We start from the raw sequence: 27586 nt of genomic DNA, 5'->3' as shown, positions 1-27586 counted from the left end.
ACAGTGGGTTCCTACAAGCTTTGTCTGGAAGCCTTTTTTACCCCATTTGTCAATACACTCAACAGAGAGGAAGTCTCTCCTGGCCTCCTCTATGAGGGCTAAGCCAGAAGACATCAGGCTAACAGCGACAGCCAAGCACAATGTATTGGCTCACAGAGTTACTGCTCTTTCTGAGATGCTCAAACAGCTGTTGTTTATTGCTGACAGATATATTGCAATAGATATTTCTTTAACCTGCGGAACTACTGCTTTTGATATTTTCCTGGGAAACAGCAAGAGCAGAAAGCAAAAAAAGCAAGATATAAACCTCATTCAGATCAAATCAAGTGTGAATAGCAGGCTTTAGTAAGCCACAGATCCTCAAAATTAACTTCCGTGACATTACTTGCTCTTAATTTAAATGGAAGTTAAAGAGAAATATCGATTATTTAAAAAAATAAATCTATTAATGGATTAAAAAAAAAAAAAACATTTAAGAAATGTTGAGTGCTGAATCTAGTCATGAGGAAACTGGATAAAAGCCTTGTGAATGTTTCCTAGGCAGCATACCATACATACCATGAGATGGAGCTGAATACACAGCACAGAAAAAACAAAGCATTATGCTAAAAGACTGTTAAGAGATATCTGGACAAAGTGAAAGAACTCACCTCAATTTATCACAGAAAATGTTGTCCACATTCCAGAGAAAAAATCCCATTAAAAATACAGTTAAAGACGTATAGCCTAGACCTCTAAGCCATGGGTATACCCTAGAGAGACAGAGAGAGAGAGAATTAATGCAAAGTTTACTTCAGGATTCTGTAAAGGCAGCTTTTATGTAACGTACATAAACACTGTAACAGACAAATAAACTGCTTTATTTATTTTTCTTCCAAAAAGAAAAAACATTGACTTCAAATCTCATCTACTTCAGCATTGCATTTTACCTCCTACCCTCCCTCCCTTCACATTCTCTAGAGTGGTATTTTAAATGTTTTACTTAGATATTTCTAATTGTTCCCCTAAGTACTGCTCTCTCCTAATGCAACAAGTAAGTGAGAAAACTGAAGTTGGCTAAAGGGTACTTAATTCTTCAGTCCCATGTGTAATCTTTTAGTTAAAAAATAGCCATGTTACAAATTAGGACTTTCCAAAAAGAAAAGGCTCTTTTCCAATACGTGATATTGTTATACTAGAGGACTTCTTTAAATAAAGTCTTTCAAAATGATTGTAGTCTTTTGTGAATGCAGACCACCATGACCAACAGCTAACCAAATTAACAGGTTTAGAAAACAGTAACTTCCTGTGGTATTTTATTGTTGAGTGCCACCGGGGATGGAAGAACGTCAAATTCATTTGGGGAGGAAAAAAAAAAATCCTTTTTAGGATATGGGAAACACACTGAAGACTCAGATGCAATAAAGTGCATCATTAATAAATCTACCCTCCCTATCTGCATTCAGACTGGACTGTGGACTTGTAAACTTCCTCCATGGAAGTTGGCAGCACTTGCTCCTTTCCCACTAACAAGACAAGTCCAAAAGCAAACCCAATTCCAACCCTAAAAGGCTGCCATGAAACACTGCTGAAGCTATTTTTAAGCATTATGAACGCACAGTTTACATTCTGGGTTAAAACGCATTCCTGAGCTGCTTTTTCTCCCCTGTGTTACACGCAGCACATGTTTCAGAGCTGTGAGCACTGGCAACCAAAACGTGCCAAACACGGCAGGTAGAGCTACTTCCACGGGGCAAGCCAACCCAGATACAATTTGTAGACGTTCACAACAAGCGCACTGCCAATATAAATTAGCAAAATTATTATTTGTTTAGTCTAATAAATGCATGGAGCACCACACGGTACATGGCAGAGACTACACTGTAATATTCCCGACACTGTGCTCTAGAGACAAAAGCAAGTGTGGGACATGAAAGAGCACTAAATGGTACGTTATACACACTGGTAATTAGGTAATTACAGCCAGAATTGTTGAGGGAATAAACGGTGTTGTTTTGTGAAGGAATGAGAGAGGGGCTGGCATCACTTATTAATGGGGAACATGCTTTGTGAAAAGAGAACAACATTTGCCAAGTTGTAATCCTGGGAAGCAAGCAGACCCCAGAAAGATGAAAAGTTTGGGGGAAACTGCCAGGAACAGCAACAAATGATGAGGACAGGAGCTGGCAGCAGCCTGGAAGGAATAACACACTGCTATCTGAGGTTTTTACTCTAAGCTCAGAGTGACTTCAAGGCCCACACTGAGAAATATGAGTGATAGGAAGCTAAGGAAGTAAGAAACAAAATAAGCAGAAATCGGGGTCGATATGCAAGTTGAAACAGGCTTGGAGAAGTGCTGGCACTAACAATGGAAAGACAGGGAGATGTTTTAGCAATGCAGAGGAACTAAATCCAGAAGTCTACTTGGGGATGACTTCTAGAGAAAGTCTGCTCTGCCCTAGTGAGGCCCCATCTGCAGTGCTGTGTCCAGTGCTGGGCTCCCCAGTTCAAGAAAGATGAGGAGCTACTGGAGAGAGTCCAGCGGAGGGCTACGAGGATGGTGAGGGGACTGGAGCATCTCTCCTACGAGGAGAGGCTGAGGGAGCTGGGCTTGTTCAGCCTGAAGAAGAGAAGGCTGAGAGGGGACCTTAGAAATGTCTGTAAATATCTTCAGGCTGGGTGTCAGGAGGACGGGGCCAGACTCTTTTCTGTGGTGCCCAGAGACAGGACAAGGGGCAACAGGCACAAACTGAAGCACAGGAAGTTCCAGCCTGCTGTAGGTGACCCTGCTTCGGCGGGGGGTTGGACTAGATGACCCACAGAGGTCCCTTTCAACCCCTGCCATGCTGGGATTCTGTGAAAGGGTACCTTCAGGTTGGCACAGCTTCTCCAGCAGAACTAATGTAACACTAGCAGTAGTTCAGCTAAAATGTAGGAGCAGTTTAAAGCTACTTCTCTCCCCATCCCAACTTTCTAACCAGCTTGCATAACATAAACAAAGGGGGAAGCAAATCTTTGTAGGGCCATGTCGCAATGAAGTGCTCTAGCTAATTAAGAAAATACGAGAAAATACACTCCAAGTCCCCCAGACTGAAGCGAAAAAGTAGGTGGCACTTCAGAGACAGCCTTTGCTGGAGGAAAACAATGAATGATAGCCTGGGAGGGAGGATGGTGGTGTTACTGATAGTGACAGAAGACAACAAAATGCTTCAGAAATAAGGAGAATGCACAAGTGTGTGGTATTTGCAGAACTGGAAAGAGAGCAGGCCCAAGGGTTTGTCTACACAGACAGAAAGAAATATAACCTAAGTGAGTAGAACTGCGCTAAATACTTGTATAAGAACAAAATTTAAATGATCTGAACTTGATTCAACTTAGTTTCCCTTGGAAGTGAATTAAGGTAGTATCAGTTAAGATCTTTAGGTTAGGATTAAAATTTCCGTGTTCATGGATTTGAAAAGTGCCTTTAAACCGATGACTGTTTCTAAAGCTGCACGCAACATGCTATCAGTTCTTTTTTTATTTAATTTCTGGCTTAATCAAAGGGTGTGACCATTTACACTTGGTCTGTAGCGATTTCTTTGGGAAACGCAAACCAAACTAACTGGAATTGCACTTGGAAGGTGATTCAATGAATATACCTTAAATTCACACCTTTTGCTAAATTCTTCCTCGTGTTCCTGAACACATACGTGCGTAACTCAAAACACAGTTTAACAAAAAGCACATTTAGAATGAAGACAGCAGAGTGAAATCAGTAATCCTCAGGGCAATCCCAAAACACACAAGAACACCAACTATTCACAGGGGAGAGACAGGCAGGGGCACCCAGCTGAGGCCTCGAGAGCTAAAGGTATGTATTTACTCCAATACTGTTTTCAGCTCCTTTTTCTTCATGTTTAGCCACCAAGGCTGTTCTCTGATGATTCAAATGCTTCTCAAAGTCTCCTAACATTTCTAAAACCCTCTTGTTTTTTATAAATGGTTTTTATTTCAATTTCCATAACGTATACCTAACTTTCCCCAGTCAAAACTGTACGGAAAACTACCATTTAACCTTCTGTGTAATTATTATCTTTTACATTCAAATTTTAGATACCAGAGTAGGGAAGAGGAAAGCAAAATATTAACCGATGGTTCAGCTCCGCAGTCTTACTCTCACCTCTCTCCAAGAATCATCATTACAGTCTGGACACTGGCAATACATTTCACATGTTACCCAGCAAGATGAAGATAGAACCTTGAGGTCCCAGGCTAACATCTGAAGCCACTAGCAGAACACCTGGCAGTGAACGCTGGTCATAAGGGTAAAGATCTGAGTTTTGTTTAATGTTATCCCAGTGGCTTCAGAAAAAAATGCAAGGAGGTGAGCCCTTCCCTTTTAACTAAGCACAGCATGAGCTACCATTATGTACCTAGTTAAGTAAATTTTCCCATTGCCGATTTCTCATGTTAAGATCACCAAAAAAAGAGGCAAATGCTAAGTAATATCTTGTAACGCTGAATAAGGTTACTTACCATAATACTATATAAACAGATCGTAGAACTATAATGGAAACTAGCGTTCCATACATGATCTGGAAATAAAAACAAAGATAAAATTCAGCAGATGGATTGAAGAGACTTTATAAAACACCACAGGAGTAAAAAATTTTCAAAGCCCCTCTTAATTTTCACTTCTTAGTCTCAGGAAAATAGTATCCCCCCTAACTTCATCTCCAGAAAGTCTTCCATAAAAGCTTTAAATAAAAGTATGATTATAAACCATGCCTTTTATGCAATTACAGGAAAAGTCAGTTGTGTAAAACCGCTGTTTCGCTTTTTTCAGTTAGAGAGCAAACACTAGATGGCACTCAGTAAGCATCCTGGACTCAAAATGGGAACCAACTCCTATCACCCCTTCTGCATCTGTGCTTTTTAGGCCAGGATTGCGTAAGCATCAGCTAAAACTGTTTTGGAAAGCTATACTTCCTTCATTGACATTTGATTAATATTTTTTTTTTATTCATTTCCTGAAAGCAAATGCCTGAATAAACTACGCACTATGCCCACACTGAGCACCTGTGTGGAAGAAACTTTCCAGGCGGCATTTAAAACCAACTATTACAGATTGTTGGGATTCAGTCTAATTATACAGTGGGAAGGCTGCGTGCTCTGAAAAGATCCCTGAGCAAAATCCGGCTTGCCGTAGGCTTGATGAATTTAATGCAATCACCTAGCTTATATAAAAAGTCAAAGTAATAATTTATTTTATGCCTCGTGATCTTTAAATCACTCTCCTTTTTTTTCATTCACAAGCTTACGGTCTACATAACACCATCTCCAAGATCTACAGACTAAAGAAGAGAAGGTACGTGGTCAGTCATGCCGGAAAAGTGACGCAGAAGCCACTGCAGCAGGGAGGATTTTCAGACACTGCTGACATTAAATTGCTCTCCATGCTTTTTGCTCTGAGCACTGTCTTCCTCCTGCCAAAAGGCAGTTTGTTCCAAGCAGCTGGGCCTCACTCCTTGCCTCTCTCCAGTGGCCCACAAGCCCCACGCTATTTTTTTCCTTCCTTGTTCACTGACGTTCCTTTCTCATTTTGCTTTTAGTTAACTCCTACTTAATACTGCCTTGCTTTACATGAAACAGAAAAATGATAAACCTTCGCCGCCTGTTTTTAAAGACCACTAAGCCTCGCAGAGGTGTGTATACATACCAGGGTGTGTATACAAACCAGGGTGCGTACCACGTTCTACGGACCTCTTCATACCTTTTGTTCCTTTAGACTACATTGTCTTCATGGCAAGGACTACCTCTCACTCTGCCGTAACGGAGGTGTTCAGCTATTACTATCCTGCAAGCACACGCACGTGTCTAGTTATCTGACATAAAACAGACTCCTGTAACAACACAAAGTGAAGCCTGCCTTTCCAAAAGTCCATAAAGGTAGACTTTCAAACTCCTTTTAGGTTTAAGGATGAGGTTAGTAGCACACACCTTATTATCAGTGCATGTATACGCAAGACAGAGCCCTTACGTTTGACAACAGGTAAAAGTAAGCTCCAATATTGACTATGCAAAGTCATTCAGCACAGCAGCTCTTTATTTGCATTCAGAGTGAGATCAAATAACTTCAGTAACTAAATTACTACTACTGTGTGTTCTGCTCTGTAGAGCTAAACAAAGCAGAACTATTTGAAAGGCTAATTGGTTCTGGCTTGTACTTTATACAAAACCGTTCGCTAATTCCAGTCCTCTTGCTGGGGCCTGGCACATAAATCAGGAAAAAAAAACCCCAACAAAACTTGCCAGACACAGCCTGAGTATCAATGCTTCGCAGTCCCAAGCTCAAGGTAGAAACAGGACTGCACAGGTGTGCTAGGTGCTGCGTACTGGTACAATTCTTCATCACTGGCATTTTGCCTAAAAAGACCTCACCATATAACAAATACAGACTGAATTTAAAAGTTCAATGCCATTTTACTTCATCAGTCTCATCTGAAACAGCCTGCTTCATTTTCCTAATCAAATCGAGTAATTTATTCTAAGAGAGGGTTGGCACAGAGGAAGAAAACTCATAGAAAGGCTCCTCTGGAACCCAAATCGCAGTTTGATGCCCCTTCCTTGCTGATTTCCCCCTTTCTACAATTTGCATTGCTCTTCTGCAGCAGAGACACAGGAAAAACCCACCCATGAAGAGAAATCTGTTAAAGCTCCTTAGGGGTGTGGCCACCTTCACGCTTTTATCCAATGTGCTCTTGGGTTCTTCGTACTAGGAGTTCACCAGTGTCAGCCTACGCCTAGAGAAACGTGGCTTGTAGGCAGCCCGAAGCCCAGGTAAAACACAGGCTAAAAATGCTATTTTCTGCAGCAGCTGCTAAAAGCAGGGAAGAGCAAAAGCTAAGGAAAGCTTTCTTTGTAGAGCCTCTGGCTTGGCGTCTCCTCGCGAGTTGCTTAATGGCTTGCAGAAGAGGACAGTCTTAAGGGAGGGAGGAAGGAAGAAAAAAAAATAAAAAGAACCTTGCAGCGACTGAAGAAAAATATGCCCACAGTTGACACTTCAATTTCTTGCCTTTTCCGCTTCCCCACACAAACAGGTTGTTAGCAGTAAAACACATTCGTGTTTAAAAGCCTGTGAAAGACTGGAACAACGAACTGTTCTGCTCCGCGCGCTCCAATCCTCCTCTTCAGGTGGGAGGCAAGCACCCAGGAGGTGCTGCTGCGATATGCAGGGGCTGCAGCTGAACTTCTCGCTACAGCTGTTTCTTACCAGAGGCCTATTAACTAAGCTACACAACTTAGTTTATACTTCAGGGAGCAACGCTTACTTTTACTCCTTTACCACCCATGAATTTACCATTTTCATCATGCCAAAAATGTGTTAGGTATTATCCATCCACCCAAAGAAGGACAAAAGTATAAAATAATAATTAAAAAATCTACCTTATTCAAGTTGACTCAAATTTTTCAATTCCTTTAGCTCCCTTTGTTCTTCTTCTTCAACTAACACATCACTTAAGTGACAGATGAAAGAAAACCCAAGTTTTGTGCTATTTTGTCTCACGGTGCCTTTAAATTGTAAGCCAAAGAACACCGTCGCATTACAATTGAAACAAAAGGAAACAGCAGAATCTCATCATCTTTTGCCATCACTACACAGTTCTCTCTCTGCTGTTTAAGATGCAAATAAAGCTGCAAGTATTTCAGCTTTGAAGCCTGTATCTTTGCAATGGGGAAAAACCTCAAGTCTTTTTAATACACAGTGGATTGCCTGATAAGAAGGCCAAATACAAAGAACATCCTTCTAATTCACAAATGGGAAGTGAGCATTTCAGGGCTCAGCGTTTGGCAGCATTTCTGACATGGAGGCAGTTCAGCAAATCATACAGATTCACGCCTCATGGAAGTCAGAGGCGAGGTTGGTACTCCATGCTGGGGGAAGCATACCAAACTGGTTCCTCATCTACCCTTCCAGTACAGAAAGCAGCAACAGCCTGTTATTTCCCCTTCTCTGTTTCCTCTGCTCCTGGCCTTCTGCTCCTCCTTGATTAATAAAGTCAATTTATCAGCCTCAAATGTTAGTGTACACACTGGGAACTGCACAGAGAGATTTGGGGTTCTTGGCAGCCACTGCTAATCTATTAATGCACCAACCAGCCAGAAAAAGATAGTTAGCCTTGAAGCTGGAAAAGTACTTGAAGTTGGAAACTGTATTTGCAACTTACAACAAAGAAAACAGACTTCTACGTGTTCTCAGATTTCTGGAAAAGAAATCTGAGCAGAGAGAAAAAGGAAGGACAATCCTCATGATGACACTGAAACACTGAGTCACTCCGCATAGCTATGGCTGTTCAGTACTGCGTGCTGCCTCGACAGCTCCTGAACGAACTAATGTGGATTCACCTGGTTTGGTCCTGTTCAGATGCACGTATGGGATGGCAAAGCGACACACAAGTCACTGCTGCTGCATGGCACAGAGCAGCTCTCCAGAGCTCCTGGGACGTTGCAGCAGTAAACTGAGCTTCCCCCTTCAACGACTTCTAGAGCTGATCCTTTGGAGAGTCTGAACATCCTTCCACGTTCCCTAAGCTATTCTGCAGGTAAGAGTACTAGCCAGAATGAAAGCTGTACTCGCTTTCTGGAAGACATCCCCAAACAAGCTGTGTAACAGACTGAAATGTCGCTCAAATTAGTTTTATCTGAGGTCTTCAGCAGGACAATGACCAAAAGGAAAAAGCTCTGAGGTGAAGACATGCGCTGTCAAGGTCATTTTTAACGTACTGCTAGGCAACCTGAACTTGTGGAAAACAAGGACATGTTCCACTGAAAGGCACAATATATTAAGCCCCAAGCCTACAAGTAACTGTTGCCTTAGCAGGTGGAGCGACTCTGGAGAGGTGTAGGACATCAAGCAGGTCCACACAGATTCCCCAAAATGGGGAGTCTGGTAAATTTGAACAGGTTGTGCCCTGACATATTCTGCACGCAGTTTCAGGCTCCCATATCTACTTCTACATACACATCTCATCATGATTTCACTTTCTTCTTTGCATTTGTATATTTAAAACACCCATGAAGAACATTTTATTAATTTTTTTCATTGAGGCAAAGGAAATACCTTTTTCTCCTGTGCTCTCTCTCTCCCTCTTACCCGAAGTCACCTTACTTGGTAAATCCAATAGTTGTATTTTACTTCATTTTCTACAATACAATACTTCTATTTTACATCACTGCTGCAGAAAATTCACTGGTCGTATTATTATGTTGCCATCAGCGAACACATCCAGGCGCTCCCTCCCACCCTCCGTTGGTGACCTGCGGGCAGTTTTGAACAAGAATAGTTGCTATTTGCCCATCAGGGCATGCTCTTCTGTTTGGAATCATCTGTCATCCTCGTCTTCAAGGTCTCCCAGTTATTTCTCTTCATCTCCTCTGTACTCATTGATGCCTCTGAACTTTGTATCATCACAAATGTCATCAGGACACGACTCTGCTTCTCCTGCTACAGGTTGTTAAATAAAAACAGGCCCACTACTGATCCCAAGAAAGTCCAGACTGAGACTGCCTTCCATCATCTCCTTTAGCTATTTTCTACTAGTCCCTCCCGTAACCCTATCTGCAATTCTCATCCTGATCTACTTCTCCAGCTTGCTTAGTTCTTTATGTGACACCAGAACAACACTTCTGGAATGTCTATACAAAAGACATTTTTTGAATCTCATTTCCTAACATAGAAGAAACAGCTATTTCATCTAATTTTCTATTTACCTTTTAATTATTCGTTTGCTCATAATTTGCTTCAAACTCTTGCAGCAGACGACTGGGCAAATAAAACAGTTTTTTAGATCTATTTCATTATTCACGTAACTTGGCCCACTAGCTGAACGAGGTTTTTGATCGCTACAAGTGTACAGACAGCATATGGTATGCAGCAAGTGAACAAATCAGGACGGAAAACAATGCTTTGTAGGTGACAGCTTTCTAGGCCACACCATATCAGAAAGAAAGATTGAATCTCAAAAGTTTCACTGCCAGGGTAATTTCTTCTGTTTCCAGAGCTGTCTCATATTTGTCTGTCTGTGGATCACTCCACAGCAGCAGCCCTTCGCCTACCCCTGTCCTTGTATAAGCACAAATATACATGCGGTAAACAGGGATGAGCAATTAATCTGATTTAAAACTAATTCTGAGGAGAGTTTTAACTCATTCAGCTCCCCAGTCAAATTCATATCAGAGAGTAAATTTGTGTGCCATATGGGAAAGAATGGAGAGGGATAGCTGTTTTCTTTGACAATAATGTTGGGCTTAAAAACAAGAAAATTGGGACGACAATTAGGTGATAATAGTGCTCTAGCCTGAGAGATTTTGACATAAACAAGACAGTACACGCTCGTAAAGGCCACCGCTATCTTTCATTTAATTGATGAAGCTGCATAAAATGCCAGATCGTCTGTCAGGCAGGAAAGTGTTTTTTTCCTTCTAACGATGGGTAACCTCCAACTGACCAAGACGTGCACCTCATCCCTCCCATGGTTAAAGCACCAAGACTCTTAAAGACCTGCAATATCTGGATGGAGAAAAAGCAGTTGGTCTCTGTTGCCACTGTGCCATGAATAACAAACCGAAATCCCCTTCATGCCCTGCTGCCAGTAAGCAATTTATGAACCTAAGTTGGGACGGAAAGTAGAAAGTAATTCACTGAAAAATCAGGCTTGGTTCCTGGCTTCTAAATCTAATAGGATCCTTTTCCATTCTTTTTGCTTTCTTTTCTTTCAGGAGAAAAACCCACACCGAAAGAATATAAAGCTGTCCATACAGTTATTCCCCTTTTTGCAAGGCTGACAAATGATGATGATCACAGACAAATACCTAGAGGAATCAAATGCTGCTTTCTGTCCTGACACCGCTTTCCAACACAGTTAGGGACCAAGACTGTGATTTGAACTATGATTGCACGAGCATATTTAACTGTACTTCAAGTCCATGCAAGCCGTTCAGTTGGAAAATGATACCGAAATTATATAGGGGTTTCTTCTGGTGCAATTTAAAACAAAGGACAAGTAGCAGGAAAATAACCTTGCTTAGCTGTGCAGTCAGAGAGAAGTTTCCTCTGGATTTACAACATATTTGGCAAAGACTGTGAAAAAATGAGTGCAGTACTTGAATGTTTGGAGTTTGGCCATAACTGTATGTTCTCCATAAAAATCAATTGGGAAAGAGTTGTTGTAAAATGTCCAGCACTTTTATGGGCCTAAATCTTTTCTACATTGATTTCTCATGTATAAATTATAATTCATATTCCGAACTTCAGAGAAACCAGATGTAAAAAATTAAAGGTCTGGGGCAACAGTTTAAATTTCCCTATTGCCCTCTTTCCTGACAAGTTCTATCTACTGTCTTAGTATTTGTGACATCGGACAATTCCTATGCCAATGCATCAGACTGGAATATAGTGAAGCTGTGATGTATTTATTTCAATAAAAATGGGTTGAGCAGATAATTGATTAAAGTCATAAAAAGTCCACTACCAGTAGTAAATATTGCCACTGTTGTTAACAAAGTTACTTTAAGACACCGCATTCAAAACCAGTTACAACCAGCTCAGTAAAAGCATCAGAAATTGGTGCTTTCACACCAGCCAGTACCTTCCTGCTGGAAATGCAAGTTGGGGAAAAAAAGAAAGGCTTTAATTAACCTTATCAGAAAAACTCTGCAAGTTTCTCTTGTTATCTACAGGTAGAGTAGCAATTCATGTTTCTAGGAGAGATTATTTGGAGCAGCTGGGAACTCATTTTATTCCTCAGTGCTTCAGTAATCCACCAAGAGGAATCACGTATCATTTTTACAACTGCTGATGCAGCAGGCACATTTTGACCAGCGATGGCACTACCAATTTCAGAAATTAAAGCTTTAAAGCTCTGCCCTGCAAAGAGCTCATTGCTTTTGCTTGGCAATTTTTCAGCTGTTATCCCTAATCAAAAAACCATAAATGAGGGAAAGCTACTCATGGCATACATAAACGAGCAGGATTTGCAGCCTCCTGTGAAGAGGCAAGCGATACACGTCCTATCCCTGGAAACATTCAAGACCAGGTTGCACAGGGCTCTGAGCAATCTGATCTAGTTAGCGGTGTCCCTGCTCGCTGCGGGGGGGTTGGACTAGATGACCTCTAGGGGTCCCTTCCGACCCAAAAGTTTCTATGATTCTATGATTCTATCCCCACAGGCAGCGGATGCACATTAATACTCTCGGGCTGGTGCAAAAGGGACCTGTACCAAATACACCATTAAGCCTGTAAGACCATAACAACCAGTCTGCTATGTAACCCTAGAAGATATTCTGTGCTGAAATTCAGCTTGAATTCACACAAAGTAAAACTGAGTTGTTGAAAAAAAACACCACAAATGAATATGTTAAAGCGGAGAGCAGAACCTGGTGCTCAGGCACCCAAGCCACGTTCCGATGTCAGGTCATAGTTTCACGGCAGCTGCTAATGGAAAGCAGCGACCGAGGACTCATGGAGCTCTCCCTCCCACATGAGGGTCACCTCGTCACACCTGCCACTGATGAAAACCTCGTGAAATCTTAGGTCAAATGCTAAAACACAAGACACATTAAACCATTCTAGTTTTCCAGGTCACCAAGTAAGAGGACGGTAACATGATGGACAGCAATACCGCTTAAGGAAAAAGCAAAAGGCAAATTGTGCCTGCCTTCCACCTTCCTTCCAGCTATAAAATCCTGTAAAACATTCCACTAAAGCAGCATAAATTAAAAAAAAGCTTAGCTTCTCCAACAGAGCAAGATTTACCTGATGGAACACAGGCTCTTTCAAATTCAAGTAAACCTGGAAAGATTAAAAAAAAAGAGAAACAATTTGCAACAATCATAACATTATTCATCTAAATATTGCTGAGACTTGTTCTGTTAGAATCAAGGCACAAGTGCCTATCCATGCACCATTAAAGTTGATTAAACATCTGAAGTTTCCTCTGGCAAAACCTGAGGTTTTAACTACGGAATTATTTTAAATTAAAGAAGCACAAATAGAGACATTAACATCAAAAATCTCCTCTTTTAACAAGAACTGCAACACATAAAAACATTTAAGATGCAGAAATTACCAGATGGATTCTTGATACGCATTGCAAGACAAAAATTCTTTGATTTGCTATTATTAATGTTTTGGACAACGCTTTAACATTTCAATTCATTTTACAAAAAGCTAGTATTTCCAATTATTGTTAATGCAGTTCATTTAATTTCTGCTTTTTAAGCACCAGACCTTAGGCATTATATGCCACAAGCCCACAAAATTTTAGGAGGCACAGAAGAGAACAGACAAGTATTCTGAAGGCAGAACATGATCTATAACATTTCTTTTTCTAAAAAAATTATTATCAATAAAAATTATAAAAGAGCTTCCACCTGTGGTTGACAGCCAGCACAAAACTCATTTTATTCATACATTGAGCACACGGCACTGAGAAGGGGAATCATTAGCCATGACACAATTAAAATTCTTCTGATTTTTTAAACAGCTAGGCTCCCATCTTCTTCTGGCTGCTGTTTTAAAACACCAGGCAATATACTGGACTGTGTATCACAGTCCACTTTCTGCAGCCTGTTGAACAGGATTATTCTCATTTCTGTAGATGAATTCAAGTGAGGGAAGGTGGGGAATGCAGCTTGTCCAAGGTCTCACAACAATTAAACAGTGACTGTTCTTCTCACATTCCTATTCTAGCAACTGGATTACTGCCCTTCTTCTTCATTTATTCTATACAGTGGTTTAGACAGAAAAGTTTCAGGTTGCTCTGGCCAGCACATTAATTTTTCCAACAAAATAGTAATTTGTCCTTCTTGACTGGAAGTGAGAGAGACTCAGTACTGCCTGTACCACGTTCCTTCACTGGCAGGAAAACTGTCAACCTACAGGTGGAAATGCCATATTAGAAAAAGTTACTTACTATGCTGACTATGAAGCTGTATGTTATTAACAAGAAAAGCAGTGGATAATTGACCGTGTTCTTGTACTTGAAACATTCATACCTGGAATAGAGCATACAGGAGAGTGGTAACATTCATCACTTGCCATATAAAGAATGCATTTTTCAAGGTATGTTATCGCAAAATTCGTGAGAAAATTGATCCAAACGAGTCTTAGGCCCTTCAAGAAACCATAGCTCCCTCCAATAAAGTAAAAAAATCACACTTTTACCAATAAATGTTTTTTTTTTTTAAATCTACTGAAAAAAAACCCCAATAAGCTCATACATATACAAAAAACAACCCAGTCAGTGGAAAGAATTTGGGAGGCAGAAGTGTTTTCAGAAGGTGCTTAGGGGGTGATAATGGACAGCAAATTAAAATGGATTACAGCTGCCAAAAAATCATGACAGCTGTGAGCTAAAGGAGGCGTGGGAAAGGGACTGCCTTACAAAACAGTGAACTCTAGAGATCTGTTAAAACACAGATTGTTTATGGCTTGACTACGGTCACAGCGCAGTAAATTTGCTAGATTGGGTACTGCTAGAAGTGGAAGGTAAAACCAGCTAATTGCTCCCAGTATGTAAAACAACTAATTAAAAGTAGCTTCACAATCTCTACCGCCACAGTTGTGATGGATTTACATGCACACACATCCCAGACCTTATCTCCATCAGAAAAAAGGTCCAAAAAACCCAACAAAAATTAACTTTGAAAAGCACAAAATCATCATGGCCAGATGATGTTGTCTATGTGATTCCAAGTTACACCTGCCCAGTTTATTTGTTCATAAACTTTTGGGAACAGACACCATCATGGATTAATAAAAGGAAATAAAGAAATAACATGTAGGAATATCGGGGGGGGGGGGGAATCTAGAAGACAGCACAATGTGCTACACTGCAAAATGGCTTGCCAAGGAAATGACACAGCTCGCGAGTCAGCAGGACTGAACGATGTGTAAGGGTATGTCCTGTGCAGAACCACCCCACCACCGACCTTCAAGAAAATCAAAACCATTATTAAAGGCCTCCTAAACTAAACATTAGCTCATTCTTCAGCATTAATTATTACCAAACATACACACATAGAATCTTCTCAGAGCTATAAACACAGTAACAGACTTCAGTGCTTTTGAAGATAATAGAGAAACCATTACCCAAAATAAGCACGATTATTTTTTCAAACAGATTTTTATGGCTGCTTTTCGTCCTTTCCCCAAATCACATTCAAATCAGACAAAATAAATGCAAAGGCAATTTCAAGGGGATTGGGAGCTGCAGGGGAAATATTTCCACTAACAGAGGCATTATGATTCTGGTCCTGAGTTTGCACAAATCATACTAATGCAGGAATCACAAACTGACAGTAATTTCCACAGGTGTGGGTTTAGCCATATAGCATCCCAACTCCATTGCAAACTACCAGTAATCTTCACCCAAGATATTCCAGTTTTCAACAGCTGAATATTTGATATGTTCAAAAGCAAACAGTCATTTTTTTTTGTCTTTTTGTCTACAACAAGTTGATTTATCATCTGGATTTTCCAAGTGACAGCACAAATGTCAAATCCAGGCCTTGCAGCAACAGGCAAGAAAAAGCCAACTTAGGGTATTGTTACAGTCGCCAAATGCTCCCGAAATTAAATGGGAGAAAACATCGTGGCATGGCATTAAGCTGTCATGCATGTTCCAAGACACTCTCCATAAAATATACACTCCGCTCATCATAAAATCTTTTTTCTTTAATTTTCTAGATGAGTGGAAAGCAGGTTTAACCAGAAGCGTGAAATTTGCATTTGGAGTCAGACTACATCATAGAAACACAGCTCACATACATTACAGTGTTGGTAATTTTGTAGGCATTACTGAAGTTGATTTTGTTATGCCTGCTGTTTACATATCAAATAACACCAAGCTCTGATTGTATACTACAACAAAGTCTTTAACCAGAGTTATTTTTTTTCCTGCTAAACAAACACTGGTAAAAACATCTCTAAATTAGCAAAAATTAGGACTAAAGCCAGCCTGGCGCTCTAATGGCCAAGTCATAATGCTGCACTGCTACGAAAACCGAGATCTCACCGAAATCCGCAGCAGCTTCAGTGTCAGCCTCATGCTACACCAGACTGCGCTTCACCGATTCTACATTTCAGCAGTTAATATTCCATAAATATTCAGAAAAAAAATTTAACAAATACTTACAGGCAGTAGACAAACACACAACAACTGTAGATCATTGGCAATTCATCCAACAGCTACAAAAAGCAGAGACATCAAAAATGAAAACTACTTTTAACTCACACGCTTGTGTAAGTTAATTAAGGAGAGAGAAGTCTTAAGCAAGCGGGAGTTTTTAAGTCATTTGGTTATCCACCTTCTTGATTGTATTTCAGTATGCAGCAGTGTCAAATCCTGTTCAACTACTGAAAACTTCCTGCATTAATAAGCTTATTACTCCGAATATTTTGAATATAACATTTCATAAAAAGCCCACGCCTTCAAAGGATATGCCATTTTTGCTGTTCATACCTCTTGAAACTTTTATAAAGAATTAGTTTTGTAGAGTCAGACTGAATAAGACCACCCCGTTTCTAGCCTGCTCAATACAGACAGTAGCATTTTCTTACTTCTGTACAAACTTCACACAGAACCCGAAATAAATTTTTCCCACAATATAAAATAGAACTTTCTCCCATTAGGAGGTACCTTGTGATGTGCTTGCATGTTTACGTCCTAATTTTGGAAATACCTACATTGTTTTAATTCAGAGACTGGGTTTTGGGTTTGTTTGATTATTGTGGGGTTCTTGTTTGGGTTTTTTTCCCCCCAAATTACGAATGCCATATAATGTTTTATTGCCTTCAATAATTTTTATACTTTGGGATAAGACTGGTGTGTTACAGCTAAAACAGCTAGTTCTCCAGGAACTTGCCACCTTAATGGAGATGGCATTATAACAGTAATCAAGAGAGGTGATTTCTCAAGAACGGGCATGCTCAGAACTGCCATTTATTTATCGTTAGGGGAGGGGGAAAAGAATCATAGCATCATTTTCTTCTAAAACTTTTCTCAAAATATTAACAAATTTCTGCTCATAAATATGTAGACAAACTTATCTCCTTTTATGCAGGACTGAAAATCATGAAAATACAAAAGCATACATATGGATCAGTGAAGATTCACTGCCTCTGATCTGTAGTATGTTAAGCAAACATTACCGCTGAGGCATCTCAGAATTGTAACCAGGCTTGACTCTGCCCTGAGAAAAGCAAGAACTGGATGCAAACCAGATTTTGCTCTTTTTCCATCATCACTCTGAAAGTTGCTGATGGCCATGCCTGTACAGAAATTACCTTCCTACTACTGGCACAGGGTACTTAATTTCATAACCATTATTTTCTGAATAATGAGACATTTTACGAGCAACAGCAGCTTATGCAAACCATTCCATAAAGCCAGCCTGATTCTCCTTGGCTTGGCAGAATTTTTCTAACTGCACAGGCAAAAATCTTTATTTTTTCCCAATATGAAATTTCAAAACTACAAGAAAGATATCCAGGTCTTTACAGAAAGAGAGAGATGTATTCTCCTGCGTGTGAACTATTGTATTTTCATGGTTTTGGTCACAGAAATTTCAGGAAACGTTTCACAATACTGCTAAACACATCTACCTGCCACCGCACGGGCAGGTCTTGCTGCTTCACCCCAAGCTCCCACTGCTTCTCTCGAGTAAGCAGCCGTGCTCGCCTTGACCCAGCGCACAACTAACCTTGCAGGAAAAGGTTTAAAACCCTGATTCCATGCGTTATAGGGTGAGGAACCGCAACAGGTAACACAATGAAAGTATCAGGAGCATAGATAGCAGCTGAAGCTAACAGGCATGTTAGGTGGCACCTTGGCATCACATTAGTTTATCTTTGCTGTGATGCCTTAGAGAGGAAAAAATACAAGCAATAGCTGAATTCAGCTGTTCACTAACAGCTATTATTTATAAGTTCAGTCATACGCTTTACCAAGTCTGATAGGAATTAGCTGCAGGATTAATTCATGCAGCTCTTTAAGAGCATCAGTCATTTATGGCCTCGTGAAAGAAGAAGAGTGGGGGAAAAAAGAATAACAAATACAGTACAGCAAAATTTTTCAACTTCAATCCTAATTTTATAAGCTGGCAGCATCTCGGAGACATAGTGGTAACATCAAAGAGCCTCTCAAATGATCCTAGGTAGAATCTGCTTGCAGAAGACAAGGGCTTCTGTATCCAAAGCAATTGATGTTTCCAGAAATCCTGCCACTAGCATGTCTGAACATGTCTGAACAATGAAGAAACAAGGATAGAAGGAAACTCGATGAGCTGGTTTCGCTGGTTAAATAAGCATTTTGGATTCTTGAGGCATGCATAATCAAGCAGATTCCCATAAAAATAAGAGAAAAAGAGAGGTGATTGCTTCAGAAGTATTCTAAATAATTGCTTTCAAGACAGGAACTTTCATATTTCTCTTAATTAAGCAATCTGAATTGACCATTCACAGGATTAAGACTGCAAAACAAATGGAAAAAACCCCCCAAAACTCTTCAAGCAGCTATCAATGCTGACTTTGAATCATAACAAGAGATAAAGTGAACGAGAAAAGATTATTCATGAGTTAGCAACTCGAGTAATTATGGGCCACTTGCAGATTTCACTTGGCTGCCAAAATAAGCAGTGTACTTTCTCTGCCTCACACGAAGCCTTTTACACCAGTTGGAAAGATGATGCAAGACATTCCTGCTCCCCTGTCATCTGCTTCTGCCCCTCCTTCACTCGCCACATTTCAGGGGTTCCTTAGTTGTTCTGATGCAACACCAGAACTACATGGTAAGTAGCATCAAAGTGACTTGGATTCAAATAGCCCCTACACACACACAACAAAAAAAGAAAACCCACATAAGAGTGTTTTAAGCCTGGATCATTTTAATGATCTTGGTTTCAGGGTGGCCTTGCTCACCGAAACACTGGCAGGGTTAGGAACCTAACAGGGTTAGCTGAGGGAAGCGAGAAGAAGAGCTGGAAATTCCAGGCAGTTTCACCACTGAAGAGAACATAGGTAAACCACACCTTAGTTTGGGAGGGAGTGGTGAAATGGACCTAGAAACCACCTTTTTCATGCCAAGAACGGCACAAAATTCTCTTAACATGGTGGTAACAGTATGCTCCACGGAGGCTGAGAGTCTCCAGTACATGCCAGTGAAACAATACCAAGCATTATGGAGGCAAACATCACTATAAATTGTAATTCAGCTCACTTTTGGTGTCCACATATGCAGTGTCTCAGGTCCCACTATGATCAGCAGAAACCCAGGACTCAATTCAGTTGCCATGGCATAGGCACCCAATGCCCCCTGAGATGCTCTGTCATCTCCAGTACACCCACCCAAGATGGGCAGATGGGACAGGGGGGGGTCTAAGAGACCTGCATCATTATGGGATGGCAGCTGGAGGCCAGACACAACACTCACAGGGTCCAAAATGACACTGAACACCGAAATTCAGACAAATGAGTATTATTTGATTTAAGATTGCCAATGGAGTCTGGAGAATGATTAGGCCCAGCTGGCCAGCAGGTCGAGGGAGGGGATTCTGCCCCTTTACTCTGCTCTCCTGAGACCCCACCTGGAGTCCTGCGTCCAGCTCTGGGGCCCCCAGCATAGGAAGGACATGGATGTGTTGGAGTGGGTCCAGAGGAGGGCCACAAAGATGATCAGAGGGCTGGAGCACCTCTCCTACCAGGACAGGCTGAGGGACTTGGGGCTGTTCAGTCTGGAGAAGAGAAGGCTGCAGTGTGACCATACAGCAGCTGCCAGTACCTGAAGGGGCTACAGGAAGGATGGAGAGGGGCTTTTCACAAGGGTGTGTAGTGATAGAACAAGGGGGAATGGCTGTAAACTAAAAGAGGGCAGATTTAGATTAGATATTAGGAGGAAATTCTTCACCATGAGGGTGGTGAGGCCCTGGCCCAGGTTGCCCAGAGAAGCTGTGGCTGCCCCCTCCCTGGCAGTGTTCAAGGCCAGGTTGGATGGAGCTCTGAGCAACCTGGTCTGGTGGAAGGTGTCCTTGCTCACGGCAGGGGGTTGGAACTGGATGATCTTTAAGGTCCCTTCCAACGCTTACCATTCTATAGTTCTATGTTTCTGTGACTGGCTCTCCGAACTCCACGGACTTAACTGTGTTTCCATTGACTATGGTGGGAACACAGACTTCCAGCACACACCATTAAGTGTAGGTTTCTTAAATTTTGAACCAAATCCTACTTCACCCTCACTTTGATTCAAAGACGAATTTCCTTAATCTTCTCAGACTAAAACAGGACAAGAGTCCATGTTTTCCTTTAGAAAATGGGAAATACCAGGACCAAACTCTTGCGCCCAGTGATTTATAACAGAACGCCTTCTACTTGAGAATAAAACAGAGAGAGAGGAAGGCTCAGCTCTTGCTGCTCAGAAGATACTGGCTTCAGTATTAATGCTACAGGTGCATCTAGAAAAGTAGTAAACATAATAGAAAACATTAACATAATAAAAGGATATAATAAAGAACAACAACTCTAGTCTATACTGCTTGCTATTAAGCCAAAGCTATAGGAATTTTAAAATAACAACTCGAGTAAAAAGATAGTATGATTTCCCAAAGGATAAAGTGTCCTTTACCGACATAAACAAGTGATTATAGCTCTTATTTTAGATGCAAGTATATATTCCTGCATATCTGTCAGTGGAAAATAACTAATGAAACAAGACCTGCACTACTCTTCTGTTGAGCAGGAGTCATGTACAATGATACTTGAAGTAGATTAACATGTCATATGAGTTTCATCTAGTCAAGAAATGGCAATATGGCTGTATAGTGAGATACACACCGAAAATGATTCACAGCTACTTATCAATACTCACCTGCATTTCATACTTCAGGGTCATGTGGAAGCACCAAGATCCCAGTCCCACAGCTGAAAACAAATCAAAACCATGGTTAACATAAAAGTCTATGCATAAAACTTTCAGATACATTAACTTAAACACATGAACTTTACTGGGAAAAAAAAAGTTAGACCATCAGCATCTCATTTCATGGACAAAATCCCAATTTTCCACAGCCTTTTACTTTACACTTTAGTCACCAGCAATGTCCTTGAATTTATGTTTTTTTGGGGGGTGGGTGTCCTCTTTGCCTCCTCTCAGTATGGTCTCCTGTGAACTGGTGTAATCTCAGAGGATGGGAGTGGAGGGAACCCAGAATGAATGAACATTATAATTTTATTTCTCTTTTTTTTTTTTTCTTAAGTACATTAATATTTATCTGTTTCAATCCTTCTATAACGCAAATCATCATTCAACTGCTAGTACTCCTGAAAGCCTGCGATATTTCTGCTTATTGTCCAGTTTTAAAAGGTAAATTCTACAAGGAACTTTTTGTCAGCTCTAGAAGCAGAAATGAAATGCTACTAGAACTCAGAACTAGAAATTTGGGGTAAACAAACAAAACTCATGTGGTATGGATTTGTTTTGTGAAACGAGCTCACCATTTCCGAGCCTTCTTCTTGGAAGTTCATCCTTCTATGTAATAACTTTTATTTATTTAAAATAGTTTATTTTTAAACTCTGAATTGACTTCTGAAATTAATTTATGAGACATACACTTTGCCTGTACACAGCTTTTTCAGTTAGACAAGGACAATGTTTCTTGGAAGTGAGATTTTGCTGTTTAGAGCAAAGCTGGTAGCGTAATGTACCATTTGCTACTTCGAAATGTTATCAGTTAAACACTCTCATTAAGCACCAGCTCATTTTTATTCTGCAAGACCAAGTACACTAACACGATGCCTTGTCTTCCTTCAAGAAATTACCTTGTACCTCAGACTCTAGTTGCAAAGAAAGCCAAGTCATTTGCACTGAAGCCTCGATCACTGGGTAGTGCTGCTGGGCTTTGCTGCCAGGGCGTACCCTTGCCTGCACACACCAGTGAGATTTCACCGATGTGTACGCGGACCTCTGCCTAACCGTGCTTTCTGTAAAGGACTCCCAAGGCAGCTGACAGCCACGCCTGGAGATGTTTCTTTAGATGCTATTAGACTAGAACTGTGATTATGACACACACTCAACGAAATACCTGAGCATGTAACTTTACCGAGAAACAAAAACTGTAATACAGCTACACTTAAAAACTTATTGCCAAATACTGTAATGTCATTAATTGTCTGAGAAAATTAACCACGGCTGTCTACCAGAACATAAACAACCATATGCACTTCTGTGAGTTCTGATTAAATTGTTTTGCTTCTGAAAGATCTTTCCAAACAATAAGCAACAACTGTTTTTCACCTTCATCGAGATTTTAATCAGAAATTCTCACAGCCATTTTTCTATGTACACAGAATGTGTTACAACTACTGTTCATTCTGAACAAAGAAAACCATTAAGATCATCATAAAAACAGTACCATCCATTATCCTGGCTGTCACAGTGATTTCAGTATCTTCATGATACAAACTGTTACATTTCCTAACAAGTGTAATTTTCAAATATTGGCAAAATCACTGCATGAGAAATTTCTACTGATTTTAAATTAACAAAATATGTTGTTATGGTTTTGTTGTTGTTATTCTGGGGTATTTTTTTTGGGTTCTTTGTTAATGTTACTGGGGTTAATAAATCTCAAGAATTAGCTACTGAACTCCTCCCCTTCCTCCTATATAATTAGAAGCAGTTCTTTCTAGATTATTTTTCCTTTCCAGTCTCTGCAAAAATAAAGCATGCTGCAGATATTAGTGTTTCAGGTCATTAATCTCATGACCACAATTAATTTCCAAAAATAATAAAAAACCTCTTGCTTCTGTGTAATGATCACACCTGGAGTTTCTTTGACTATGAAATTTTACTATGCATTGGAGACCGATGCTTCAGCTATATTGTGTAGCAATAAAATAGTTATCTGAAACCAGAAAAGTTTACAGGGACTCATCATGTGGTCCTTCCTAAAATCAAAACCTCTGCTGGAAACAGTTGTAACAACGCTTGCTGCAATCTTGACGGAGCTCATGAACGCGGTCCAGTCTGTTTGGCATTTAAGGGCAGTCCGCAGATCACCCGGGACGTTATGTGACTCGATCATTCATCGGATGACACTCCCCCTCTCAAGACTGCACAGACCACATTTCCTCACACACTATTGTGGTAACAAGAGCACCTTTTTGAAGAGATGGTTTAAATGAAGACTTAAACAATGAAACATTCTTGACGTATCCCATTTATGTCTGCTTTTTGCAGAGGCATAACTTAAAAAGGTATGTTTTACACTGCAGAGGGATAACTTAAAAATGTTTTCCATCTCGACACCGAATGAGCCAAGAACCAAGCTTCTCATTTGCTACCTCTGGCACACGTTATATCTTAACACAGAATTGTGCAAAAAGCTTCGTGAATCTGTTCAAATAGGAGGAGGAAGGAAACTGCATTAAGAGACGATGAACTGAACTGTAGCAGCTGAAGCTGATGTCCTACTCTGCTTCACTAACATCACTGTATAATTGTGATGGGGAACTAATATCTAATACTGCACACACTGGGCCCAGAGCTGTGCTAGTCAGAGTTGCTGCCTCGCGGCTTAGCGCAGCGTTAGCATTTGGTGCTGAAAACATTGCAAAGGAAAAAGAGGAGACACCCACCACATGCCAAGGATCGCAAGGAGATCTTTATTTCCTCTGCTATGCCCAGAGCACACTACCTTTCTGTCACAATTAAACTCTAACTTGTAAATACACCAGGGGCTTGGCATGTATTTGTCCCCAGTAAATAGTGGTTTAATACTTAAGCTCAAATGTCTTCACAGGTAGCTTCTACCTGCCGTTCTACGGGAATGCAGCTATCTTTCCATACACTGCTCATCGCACAACTCCAGGATCAAGACTTTTCTAAGGAGTATTTACTTCACCGCAATGAGAAGTTCTACCAGCTTTGTACTTCATAAAAGCGAACACGATCACTGCAATCACACCAGTTCTCAATAGAAGCAACTTTCCCATACAGCCACTGACAGGCTGAGCAATAGATTTACTCCTTATCGTGTAAGCAGGGGTTACAGTTTTCACTTTTGGTGTTTCCTTTTGCAAAGGAGCTTAACTCACTAAAAGCTGCATATTGGTTGGGGAGTTTTAACGCCGTCTGAAGCAGTACCATTTCCTCTCTAACTCCCTTTTCACAGACACTACAAGTCACTCCACACTTTTACATCAGCGAACCTCTCCAGTTACAGGGGATATACATAAATTATGTACTAAGCACAGAACACACATTGAGTCACAATATTATGAGATCAGAATAGCACTTATAAAGACTGACAATGCAAAGTCAGACTAGCTGCTACCTGGCCTTTTTTGTCCTGCAACAAACACAATGTGTGGTTATCACCAGTTAATAAAATAATTGCGTTAGGGATGATGTAAAAACAATGCATCTACAAACTTTACTTCATATACAGTTATTTCACTGTGCTTCAACACCGTCAGAGACCTGAAGGCAATACACATCCTAGAAATAAACTGACATCACACACGAGATTCAGGTCCATATGTGAACCATATAAACTCTCAGGATTTGAACCCCAGAGGGACATAAATATCCCCTACAATTTTTTTTATAGTATTAGGAAGAATCAGGAGTATCGCATAATTAGCAATAATTCATTTTGATATAAGACTATCCATCAGCATTCAAAATACTTATCATAAGCCTAAAGCCTTTATAGAAAAGTTTATGAGAATTTTGTAGACATGGTTTAAAGTTAAATTGTACAGGCACTGTATGAAAATATTCTGAAGGAAGGATGCTCCAGATGCAAACCTCTTTCTTTGGATATCTACACACGAACTAGGTGTCAAAGCTTCCACTAAAGTGAATGGCATTATAAAGACTAGTTCAGCTGGCCAAACACAAGGGGATATTTAAGGATGAGCCAAACGATTCTCCAGGCTCTTCTGACTGCAGTGGGAGACAGACCCCTCTGCACAGGTAGACACGCATGTTTAGGTGTTTGAATCTGGAACTGAATTCCACCTATGATTTCTTACAATGACAGACCTGAACTAAAGATATAACAACAACATACTGCATCATAACGAGTCAAAAAATGAAACAAGATGAAAAAGCTGAATAAAGTGAACAATGTTTATTGAATTATTTTGTTTTGTAATAGTTTCCCTCCACAGCGTAATAGACAGGAGAGTCCTTGGTTACTCCAAGGGTACAGCTTTACAAATAATCTCGAGCATGGCTGGGACTGTTCCCAGATGCGGTAACGCAACCCTCTGCGCTAGTGAGTTGTTAGAACAGTCTGCGGCGTCAATCTGCCCTGTTCCAACTCGTACTTTCCCCATGCTGCTCCCAGGCACAGCCCAGGAGCCAGACGAGCCCAGGGCTCGTGCCCAGCAGGGAATTTGTATGTGGTCACCTTGTTTCGGAGGCTAAGATGAACAGACGCGGGCTGTTCCACGCTGCTTGGCTTCAGCACTCAGGAATGTTCCCAAGCACATTCGATTTACTAACATCAACATGGCCCAAGCACCTTCTCTACGGCTGTTAGGTATGAATAAGGGAATTAACTTTGTCTGGAGGGCTTCTAACAACTGTTTTCACAGACACAGAGTTTCACTGGAAATGAAGTTTAGCAAGTTGTTTACGAGTTCCTATGGCTATGGCTAACATAGAAAACTTTTTGCACCCTTGTCTCCCTCCACTTTGGCACAGCTTGAATGACTGAGCACTATTAAACAGGCCAAAGAAATACAAAACAGAACAATCCTTCCAAATTGCAAGTAAAGCATCTAATAAAGTATATAACTTCACTGACTGCTTTTTCTTACCTTCTTAGGTCTAAAAGTTACATTCTTTTTTTTTTTAGTATATATAGTTTTCTGGGATTTTTTGTTTTGTTTCGTGGTTTTGTTTTTTTTTTTTAATCACGACCCTTCTGGAATATGAACCATTTGGGAATCACAGTTTCCCAGGACACATGAGGAAATGACATATGGTAGAACCTGACACTTCCAAAAACAACTGTTTATTCTTCGAGGCAGTGACAGTCTGATGATTTGTTCCACCTACTTCATGAGAGGCAACATGCTAATGTCATCGCTTAAGACTATTCTTTGTAATTTATAGGTTGATTAAACAGTTCTCCAAAGCTTAAAAATTGTACCCAATTCATACTGAGTTCATTGACAACATGCCCTTTGAGCTGAAAGGCAGCAGAAGCAAGGGCTGAGAACAGTGTGCTGCATCTCAAAGAACTTGCTGGAGTGCAACTCAGTCTCAGCATCAGCACAAACAAGAGATTTGTTTGAACAGTTATTTAGAAATCCCCCATCTTGTCCTGCCAACTTTGGATCTGAGCATGTACGTGAACAAACAGTGCCTCCCTAATTCAGAACGCATTTGGTTCAAAAAGGAAATAAATGTCAACAACAGAAATTGTGGGGTATAAAGTGAAGCACTGAACATGGCGTGGTAAAACACAAAGGAACTGACAATCAGCTAAATGTCTGGAAGCATCCAAAAGAAACAGCTGATTTGGATCACAATAATGTCTAGAAACGACACTTCTTATCTTCTCAAATGCTAGCAGATTTAATTTAAATGTCCGCTTTGACAGCTGTCTTTTAACATCTTGTAAAATCTCAGTAATGATTCAAAGTTGTTAAAACCTAACAAAAGAGCCCTCCCTTCCACCTCCATCTTCATAGCAGAATTGTTACAGTATTTGTATTTTACCAAATCAACCCTTAGACACTACTAGCTAGATCGAAGCTTTGCTATACGGTCTTTAACCAAGCATGATGCCTGAAGTGAAATTAGAATTTTCTGTTAAATTCACTACCCCTCTACAGACGAAGGCTATACTGCTGCGTATGGAGTGGCTACGGGAGTGGCTGGTACACTGGCAGGCTGCACTGCCCTTCAGCGAGACCTGGACAGGCTGGAGAGTTGGGCGCAGAGGAACCTGATGAAGTTCAACAAGGGCAAGGGCAGGGTCCTGCACCTGGGGAGGAACAACCCCAGGCACCAGTACAGGCTTGGGGTGGATCTGCTGGAGAGCAGCTCTGTGGAGAGGGACCTGGGTGTCCTAGTGGACGACAGGTTGACCATGAGCCAGCAGTGTGCCCTGGCTGCCAAGAAGGCCAATGGCATCCTGGGGTGCATTAAGAAGAGTGTGGCCAGCAGGTCGAAGGAGGTTCTCCTCCCCCTCTACTCTGCCCTGGTGAGGCCCCATCTGCAGTACTCTGTCCAGTGCTGGGCTCCCCACTTCAAGAAAGATGAGGAGCTACTGGAGAGAGTCCAGCGGAGGGCTACAAGGATGATGAGGGGACTAGAGCATCTCTCCTATGAGGAGAGGCTGAGGGAGCTGGGCTTGTCCAGCCTGAAGAAGAGAAGGCTGAGAGGGGACCTTAGAAATGCCTATAAATATCTTCAGGGTGGGTGTCAGAAGGATGGGGCCAGAGTCTTTTCAGTGGTGCCCAGCGACAGGACAAGGGGCAACGGGCACAAACTGAAGCCGAGGAAGTTCAAGCTGACCATGAGGAAGAACTTCTTCCCTCTGAGCGTGAAGG

General features: G+C 40.9%; 1 protein-coding gene across 1 annotated transcript in view; it reads right to left on the bottom strand.

Moving 5' to 3' along the window:
* The window catches only part of ACER3 (alkaline ceramidase 3), a 63759-nt gene that overhangs the window by 11324 nt on the left and 24849 nt on the right, over positions 1-27586 (bottom strand). The window contains exons 3-8 of the mRNA XM_075415810.1: positions 20883-20935; positions 16158-16210; positions 13935-14016; positions 12776-12811; positions 4498-4556; positions 651-752 (exon numbers count right to left, since the gene is read on the bottom strand). Coding sequence (XP_075271925.1) covers positions 651-752; positions 4498-4556; positions 12776-12811; positions 13935-14016; positions 16158-16210; positions 20883-20935 — 385 coding nt within the window. The remainder of the gene's footprint in view (positions 1-650; positions 753-4497; positions 4557-12775; positions 12812-13934; positions 14017-16157; positions 16211-20882; positions 20936-27586) is intronic.

The sequence above is a fragment of the Opisthocomus hoazin genome, chromosome 1 (assembly GCF_030867145.1).
Source record: "Opisthocomus hoazin isolate bOpiHoa1 chromosome 1, bOpiHoa1.hap1, whole genome shotgun sequence".
In the NCBI taxonomy this organism is placed as follows: Eukaryota; Metazoa; Chordata; class Aves; order Opisthocomiformes; family Opisthocomidae; genus Opisthocomus; species Opisthocomus hoazin.
This window is presented reverse-complemented; position numbering and strand designations above follow the sequence as displayed.